A 9,533-nucleotide genomic window follows, 5' to 3' on the forward strand; every position below is an offset into this window, starting at 1 on the left:
TGACTTTTCATATCTCTGAGAGATATTTATAAAATAATACCTTGCTAATTTATACTATCCATATTAGACAACATATATTAAATTTTTTTTTAGACGAAACCAAAAAATTTGAATTAAGCAATTATCTTTTTTTTAAAAGATTGATGATAAAACTTTTGGTTATTTAGTTAATCTTAATTATCTCACTTCTATCTCAAATTAGTCTCTTACTTTATTAATTATAGAACGATTAGAAATACTTGCACATAGAATAGAAAGAAAAGTAGAAGATAGATAGAAAGAAGAAATAGAAGAAAAGAAAAAAGCACCAATGGAAAAGAAAATAAAGAAGAAGAAACAGCAAAAGAGGAATTGAAAAAGGTATGAGTCATCTATCTATTATTATATTATCTAATTAATATTTAATGAGCACTAAAACAGTAGTAGAAGGACAAACTTAAAAAAAAAAATGCCTCATCCATAAAGAAAACTAAAAACGGGCCTAAATAACAAAAACAAAAACCTCTAGTATTTGCATTTTTGGTACAAATTTTCATAACAATGTTGAAAAAGAAAAAAGAAAAAAGACTTACAAAATCAAGAACAGGTAAACTCAATCCTTATTAACATTCTTAGACGATATAGCATCCGTTCTTATCCAGTCAATGGCAACATACATTCGCCCCACCAAACATAATCCAACCCCACTGTGGCCCCTCAAACCCTTCAATCTCCATCGTATAAAATATTAAAAAAAAAAAAAAGAGAAAAAACTATTGCAGCACATCAACAGCATCAACACAACAGCAAGGACTCGAACTACTTTGGCAATATAACACCATTTAAAAAGCTCTGTAAAGCGACCGCCAAAGGGGAAAGAGGAAGTAAGAGAGAGAGAGAGAGAGAGAGAGAGAGAAACATGGTAGGGCTCACCTCGCACTGAGGTGATTGGAAAAACCAAAGCCGAGAGACGCGAGGGTTTGTCGGGCATTGCCGTCTGCTTCATGTGACAAAAGCAAACCCTCCCATTTGTATATTTGTCTTCTTTATTGATGGCTACTCCTCACTTGTGTTGATATTAAGGGGGATCCGCACTATCTCACATTCATTAACTTAAATACAGATAGATGGCTTCTTTCCTAATTCACTACCCCCCAGGTTAAAACTTATTAGATTCCTAAATAGAGAGACCCAAGCTTGGGACATTACCAATAACATAAAGCTTTCCCTATAGATGTTTAGAAGAAGGTAATCAATCTAGCTCCAGAGTTTGGTTCTATCCGTATATGGTACATCTTTTGCAATTTTTTGAGCTCCAATATCAAATGAGTTTTTTTTTTTTACTTTTTTCCTTGGCAGTTAAGTAATCCCTTTTTAAATAAAAGATATAAATATGTAAGAACCAACAAATAGATATGGGTTTATTAATCATCCAAATCATTGGTTGGTTTGTTACTTTAGATTAGCATTCTTGCCATCTTCTTAAGTATATTTTTATTTTATACGTCTTAGTTATATATATATATATATATATATATATATATATATATATATTATATATATATATATATATATGTGTGTGTGTGTGTGTAAGTTGTTAATATGTCTACTGTTGCTTGGCTCTTACTCCTTAGCATCACCCACATTTTGTGCAGTTGATTCACAAATTGTGGGTTAATATAGTATGGAAAATAAATCACACCAAAAAACAATTATCTCTATATTTTAACCATACCATTAGCATACGGTGAAACCAAAAGATAACAACCAAATGTAAGAAGGGTAAAAACCACAGGAGGAATTGGGGCAAGATATATATATATATATATATATATATATATTAATTGAGGTACCAACTGAGCCACCACTTGACCTCCACTCCATTCACATGCCCCCATCAAACAACAGTTTCATGCTTCCAATTAATTATATTCTTTCCTCTCGAACATGGAAGAAACATGCTCTAAACTAATCCAAAAATCTCACCTCCCACCACTATCCTTTATTGGAAGTGGGTCTTTTTGCATTTAGCCTTATTGATAAAATGCAATAAGACCAAAATGTAGGTGGTGATGTGTAATAACTTCATATAATAAAGCACCAACCCGACTTTTGCCATAATATATCATCGCATTTCCCTTACCCCCGTTCCCCGTTCCCCGTTCCCCCTTCATTTTGCTGGGAGTTTTTCTCTCTATCACCGCGGCCAAATCCATCATGATCTCCGTCTCCTCCTCCACTCCGTCGTCTTCGTCCAACGGAGCCGACGCACGGAAAAAGCCGCGGTGCGATCCGAAAATCCCAGCCCCGATCAAGTGGCGGACGGTGGCCCAGGAGCGCCTCTACGGCCGCCGCCTCCTCGAATCACTCCCCGCCGCCGGCTCCGGAGCTGGCGCAGTCAAGGCTGCCGCTGACTCCGCTCTCGCCCTCACCGCCCGCGGCCAGTCGCGCTGGAGCCGCGCCATCCTCTTCAGCCGCTGCCGGCGCCGAAAGGTCCTCCTCAAGGCCGGCGGCTGCATCCGTCGCCGTAGGAGGCCGCGCCCCGGCGGGAAGTTGGCCGCGGATCCGGTGGCGTCGAAGGATAAGAAGGTGAGGGAGCGGCTCCGGGTGTTGGCGCGGCTGGTGCCGGGGTGTCGGAAGCTGCCGGCAACAAGCTTGCTGGAGGAGACGGCGGATTACCTGGCGGCTCTGGAGATGCAGGTGAAGGCGATGCGCGCACTCGCCGACGCGCTCTCAGCGGCGACTATTGCGGCGGCGCCGCCATCGGAAAACTGATGATGCCTTTGTTATTCTGGAGGAGGTGAATAATCTGAAAAAAAAAAAAACTTGTTAAAGTGATTTAGATGGTTTTGCTGTTGTTGTTGTTGTTGTAAATTGGGGACACCTTCTTTTGTATATGCCATTCTGATTCTTGCTTCTTACAAGATGTACCTTGGATTCTTTTATTGTTGTTAATTCCAATCATCTCTTGGATATTTGTGGGGTGAAATGGAAGAGTTAGCATAGTACTGCAGGTGCTTCTCTTAAATGGAATAGTTGAACTACTTCCAAAGTCTTATATGTTGATGCTGGGATGCTCAATTTAGGATACTTGTTCTTGTCCTCTCCTTTTTTTTTCCCCCTCTTGAAGAATCTGTATAGCATAGTTTCCTCCTCCTTTTGTTTTCCATTGTTTGTTCAATTGAAATGTATTGAAATATGGGTGTTTGATTGCATAATGCAATTTTGGTTTACTTGCTTTGCAATAGATGCCTATCAGATAGCTAATTACACTTGATGGAACTTGGACATGGCCACACAAAGTAAACTTCCCTCTTACTTTGTCATGTGAAACCCATGATTTCCCTGTAGGTCCGTGGGAAACTTGATGACCCTCTTAAGCAAACTATTTCTTTTACTATCTTTTTTAGTTGTGAATCTGCTGCTATTCCATTGAAAGAGATTGGAACAATATCTTCCTTGAAAAGTTCAACAGCTACTTGCACTCATTATTAGGTTGTTGTTATTATTTACATCTTTTGAACTAGAGTCTAATATCAGAGTAACTCCTTAAAGTTTTGAAACACAACTAGATCACCTAAATTAATGCCCTTTCTTTATACCTCCGTTCTACTTTTTGATCCAAAATGATCGTGTATATGATGCACATGAGAGGTTTTAGTTAGTTTTATAACAACTATGCCTCTAGAATGGAAATTTACTTTATTATATGATCAAAATATCCTTGATTCTTTTTCTTCCTCCACATGTTTAAACTAAATTGAAATCCTTCTTCCTTCTCAACCCCAATAAAAATATTTTGTCCTCCTCTAACCCAAATATAAACCCTTCTTCCTTCTCAGCTCCAACCCAAACCCAAACCCAAACCCAAACAATAGAATCTAATTTATCTACGTGATCTAAGATTATAATCTAGTTGATACCTTACCAAAATTCTTAATGGATACAAAATTAGCAAAAGCAAAATCAAATAGGCAACATGAAATTCTGACTAACATATTATTGTATTTCACATTTTAGGAGCAAATATATATATGCTATTATCTATTTTATAATAGAAGTATCAAAATGAATCGGAGAAATAAACCGGAGCAAGAAGGCCAACATCAACTCATAGTCAGAGAAAGAAGGGCCATCTAAGACAGAGATGCTGAGCGGGAACAAATTCAAAGTCAGAGAAGAATTCCGACAAACCTAAAATTTTTGTTGATGATCACAAGTTAGCCATTATTCATTGACTTTCGTTGAAGATACTCATACATTAAATATCAATATTCTATTTCACTTGCAATGCTTTGTTAACTTCAAATATCATGCATGTCTCTTAATTAAGCCAATAATTTACACTTCTCATTAAATTATCAAATAACATCAATTTATGCCTCCCTTCCATTGCGCAGATCCTCAACTGTAGTACAAGATCTATAGTCCATGCAGCTTACCTTACAACATTAATTATAATAAACACTAGGCATTGATGAACTTTAACACTCTTCATGACATAGCATGAATATAAGAAGATCCCTAATACATTTTTAGGAAAGCTCAATAAACCAATAGCTGCTTGATAGGAAGGCCAAGTGTATTGAGTGTGCTAGCGACCTCTGAAACTGACTGATCAAGTCTCTCAACTAATCCCATATGTTGACCAGCTATAGAGAAAAGATCCCCAAAAGAGTTTTTTTTATCATGGTAAATTGATTGCACATGTTAACCCTCGAGAATTTGCATAAGACTTCCACAAACTCATCTGAAGCACTTACTATGCCACTTGGTAAAGGACTTTGTGGGTCTCTAGTTTTCATTGGTATAGAGAAAATTGTTCAGTGCAGTAGATCCAATCAACTATATCTCTCCAATTGAACTTTGAAAAATTTAGTCACATGGTTCTTTCTTAGATCCCCATCCCATGATCGTCTTCATGTGGATCTGCTTTTTGGCCTCTGTAATATTCACCAAAAACTCTTAGTTGTGGCCATCGAGGTCCTGGATCCTTAAGATTCGCCCACATTTTATCTTCCACAAAGTGCAGTATTACTAGAGATCGATATTGGTTTGCCGCTGCTATTGCTCTTCTTAGTGTGGACGTGGGCAAGATTGGCCTTCTTAGACATGGGTCTAGCGTCTGATCTAGATCCTCTTCAAAGTTCAGCAATGGCTGTGTGGGGAAACCGCTGCACGGACCGGGGCAGCCATGGCTTGGTCATAAGGTCAACCTGCTCTAGCTGTTGTCCTTTGGCCAGCGTTAGTCGTTAGAGGGTGCCTCCTTATAGCGCCTTTAGAAGCGTTCGAGACATATCCTCGAGTGATATAAATCAGGTTAACTCGGATCACATCAGGGGGCATTAGATGCATTGGGTCAAGCCTACTTATTTTAGCTTAGACATTTACTATTTATAGAACTTGCTATTTTGTTGAGTCCAAGACATGGATACCTACTATTTAAAAGATTTCAAAATCATCACAAACCTCCCTTTGCACTCAAATTGTTAAATTGATTAATTAGTCTAGCTAAGTCGATTAGTTGGTTTAATCAAGTAAACTAGTGTAGTAGGAGTATGAGTCTTAAGCCGATTAGTTGGTCTAATCAAGTAAACTAGTGTATTATGAGTATGAGTCTTAAGCCTGATTAGTTGGTTTAATCAAGTAAACTAGTGTATTAGGAGTCTGAGTCTTAAGCCGATTAGTTTGTTTAATCAAGTAAACTAGTGTAGTAGGAGTAGGAGTCTTAAGCCGATTAGTTGGTTTAATCAAGTAAACTAGTGTAGTAAGAGTATGAGTCTTACTCAATCTAGTTAAGTTAGATTAACTTGAGTCCAGTTAGGTTAGCCTCCTTTAGATAATGTGGAGTGCAACTTGAGAAAAATATAAAAGAATTGAAATGATTTTTCTTCCTCTCAGTCTCTCGCTCTTCTCCTTAACCGTAGCCCTCTCCTCAAACCCAAGTTACCATCACCACCTTGGTCGGCCCTCCTCCTTCCCCACCACACACCGCCCCACCCACACCCCGGTCTTCACTTTAGGACCCGAACCTACCCCCTCCTCTTCCCCTCTAATATCAGACCCACCTCTACCGCCATCTACATCAATGTTGTCATCCCTATCTGCAAGTTGATCCACCATCGTTGCCCTCTAAAACAATCACCTTTACCCGCTACCAACACCATCATTGGCCCTTCATCGAGATTAGACCCAAATAAGTCTGAATAAAAAAAACTAAATATAAAAAATATTTATAGGGAGGTTACAAAGATAACCCATATAGTTTTGTAATTTTTTAATGACATAAGAATATCTAACAAATATTCTTCCTAGACTGCCAGATCGCATTTCTACAATCACACTAGACTTGCCCTCCGAGATTCAGTCCACAACAACAAGGATGTCATGAATGTCGAGTAGCGTTGTTTGCATCATTATGAGCACGATCAAAAAATCTCCTAATACTTGTTGGAAAGCGGGCTGAGATTTAGCGCATCGCGTCAGTGAGACCGGTGGTGTCATAGGTCTCAATTTGTGTCCCGCATTCAGATCGACCGCCATAGATTTGGTCATTAGCATGTAGCTGAGGAAAAGTGGCTTTGATACCATTGATATGTACCTAGTGGATAGGTGGGCGAGCAAGGAAAGGAAAGGAGGATAGTCAATGGTGGTGAGGCTCTAGGCTAGATGGTGGCCGGTGTGTGAGGGGGTTGATAGTCATACAAATGGTCGTATAGTGTCCCATGTTTACCATTCATGTAGCAAACTGATAGGCTCTGATACCAAATTGATAGGCTTTGATACCACTTGATGAGCTTTGATACCAAATTGATATGATCTGGAACCAAAGATAGGCTACGCTAAGATTCCTTCAAGATCTGAATGTATTACAGAAATCAGTTTATGCAATCATAGAAAAATATTTGTCAGATATTCTCCAATAGTCAGAAAATTACGAAACCAATTGAGTTGGATCCATAACTTCCTGATATACAACTTTTGTATTTATGCCCATTACAGATTCAAACTGTAGAATGAACGAAAATATGGAATAACGTGGGTGATGGTGGCGGTGACGGGTGAAGTGGATGTTAGAGTTATGGATGGGTATGGAGATGAGGGTGGATTATGGAAGTGATTAAGGGAAGTAGACAAAGGGAACGAAGTGGTCAAGATCCAAAGAAGAGGGGTGACTCGACAGTCGAGGGAGCCTTCCATACTCGCCCGACCACGTTCTAACGCAAAATATATGTTCTCTGTATTTGCGAACCTAATGTAAGGGTTCACAAGGGTGTTTGAACGCGACCCCACCTGCGTTCGAAGGTGACCTACACAAATTTTATTTTAATGAAAATAAACACCTAATGCAATAAGAAAAGATCCTAACTAAGTGTATCAGCCCACCACGTTTCCCCTACCTTATCCTCAAGGTGAAAAGTCAAGGAAATGCTCCAAGATATCAGTCTCCAACTTCCATGTCGTATCATCAGATGCTTGCCAAGGCACTCAACTAGAATCTCCATCTCTAATCTGGTACTATGTCATCGTCGGCGTCTAGCAAGTACTCGGTCGAACTGGCTCTACAATCTCTATCTCCTCCAATGGCACCGGTAGAATTGATCAAACGATCTCATAATCTCTAATGCGCACCCTTAGCAATGAAACATGGAAGATAGGATGCACTCTCGGCCCATCCGGTAGCTCCAAACGATATGTAATCGGACTAATATGCTCCAACACCCGAATGCATCCACAATCCAACAGCAAACCGCCTCGATTCTCTAACTCTAGATGGCGCTCTAGATCATCCAACACCTCCTGTAACAATCTCAAAATATTTGGGTCAGAAATATATGCATATCTCAGCTCGTCAAGGAAGGAAAAGGTAGGCGAAGAATAAGTTGCAAGCTCGGCGGTATCAAGTTGGCGCGATAGTGCATCCGCCGCTCTATTTTTTGTTCTCTTCTGATATTGGATTTCATAATCATATCCTAGCAATTTTATTACCTATCTCTACTGTGCTGGAGTATGTATACGCTGTCCCATAAAGTATGGAATGCTCATTTGATTGGTTCGAATAATAAATCGTCTACCGATCAAATAAGGCCTCCATTTTGTCACCGCATGCAGAATTGCTAACATTTCTCTCTCATAAGTTAATAATTGCTGAGATTTTTATGATAAAGCCTTACTAAGATAGACAGTGGGATATCCTTCTTGCATTAGTACAGCTTCTATGCCAATGCCCGACGCATCACATTCCATAATGAATTTTTTGGTGAAGTCCGGTAGCGCTAAAATGGGTGTCATCATTGCTGTTTTTAATTTTTCAAAGAATATAGTGGCTTCATCCGTCCATCTAAAAGAGTCTTTTTTCAACAAAGAAGTGAGAGAAGCAACGATCTTGTCATATCCGGCGATGAAGCATCGATAATATCCAGTCAGCACCAAAAATCCTCTCAATCCGGTGGTAGTAGTAGAAATAGACCAAGCGGTCATACATGCAACCTTTTGAGGATCCGTCGCTACACCATCTGCTGAAATGATGTGGCTTAAATATTCCACCTTTGGTACTCTCCACAAGCACTTGGACTTCTTGATCTTCAATTGGTTTTACTCCAACAAATTCAGCATGTCCTCCAAATGTCGCCAATGCTCCAATTCAGTCCTACTATACACTAAAATATCGTCAAAAAATACTAAGACATACATTCGCAAGAGAGGCCGCAATATATCATTCATAAGCCTTGAAAGGTAGTTGGAGCATTGGTGAGACCAAAAGGCATCACTTGGAACTCGTAATGCCGTCCGGAGTTCGAAATGCAGTTTTGTTCACATCCACCGGGTGAACTCTAATTTGATGATATCCGGCCCTCAAGTCAAGCTTACTAAATATAGTCGCCCCTACAAGCTCGCCCAGCAACTCCTCGATAACCGGAATGGGATACCAATCCTTGACAGTTATAGCGTTTAGTGCTTGATAGTCGACACAAAAACACCATGTCCCATCCTTTTTTCGCACCAATAGCAAGGGGGATGAGTATAAGCTATGACTTAGTTGAATGAGATCTTGCTCCAACATCTCGGCTACCATCTTTGAGATAACTTCTTTTTGCACATGTAGGTACCGATATGACCTCACGTTCGCCGATGCAGCCCTAGGTACAATCTCTATACAATGGTCCACCGCTCTCCCCGGTGGCAAGTCCTGTGGTTCCTCAAATAGTCTACAAAAATTATCTAATAAATTAGGCAATTCAATGGTAGTACCTGGACTCGTTTGAGGCTTATCTCCTACTAGTCCTAACTGAAAAAGATAGGTCAAATCATACACACAAGGTAGCCCTACCATAGGTTATATCGTAGGAATCCGGGAAGACCGAACACCATCAAGCCGCACATATGTGTTTCCTTATTTATATTTCATCCACATACTCCGAAAATCAAATGTGACGAGTCTCAAACTCTATAACCACTTAGCACCAAGGACAATGTCCGCTTCTCGCAACGCCAACGGATATAAGTCAACAATGATGTCGTGTCCTTGCACTCGTATACCGACCCGACGACAC

At 39.8% G+C, this 9,533-nt stretch overlaps 1 protein-coding gene across 1 annotated transcript; it reads left to right on the plus strand.

Moving 5' to 3' along the window:
- The first annotated feature begins 2,099 nt into the window (after positions 1–2,099).
- Positions 2,100–3,012, plus strand: LOC140765306 (transcription factor bHLH149-like). Its single transcript, XM_073104319.1, has one exon. The coding sequence runs from the start codon at positions 2,197–2,199 to the stop codon at positions 2,752–2,754; it is 558 nt and encodes a 185-aa protein (XP_072960420.1). The 5' UTR covers positions 2,100–2,196; the 3' UTR covers positions 2,755–3,012.
- The last annotated feature ends 6,521 nt before the right edge of the window (positions 3,013–9,533 follow it).

This window comes from Typha angustifolia, chromosome 8 (assembly GCF_048772165.1).
Source record: "Typha angustifolia cultivar Huaian chromosome 8, ASM4877216v1, whole genome shotgun sequence".
NCBI classification, from domain to species: domain Eukaryota; kingdom Viridiplantae; phylum Streptophyta; class Magnoliopsida; order Poales; family Typhaceae; genus Typha; species Typha angustifolia.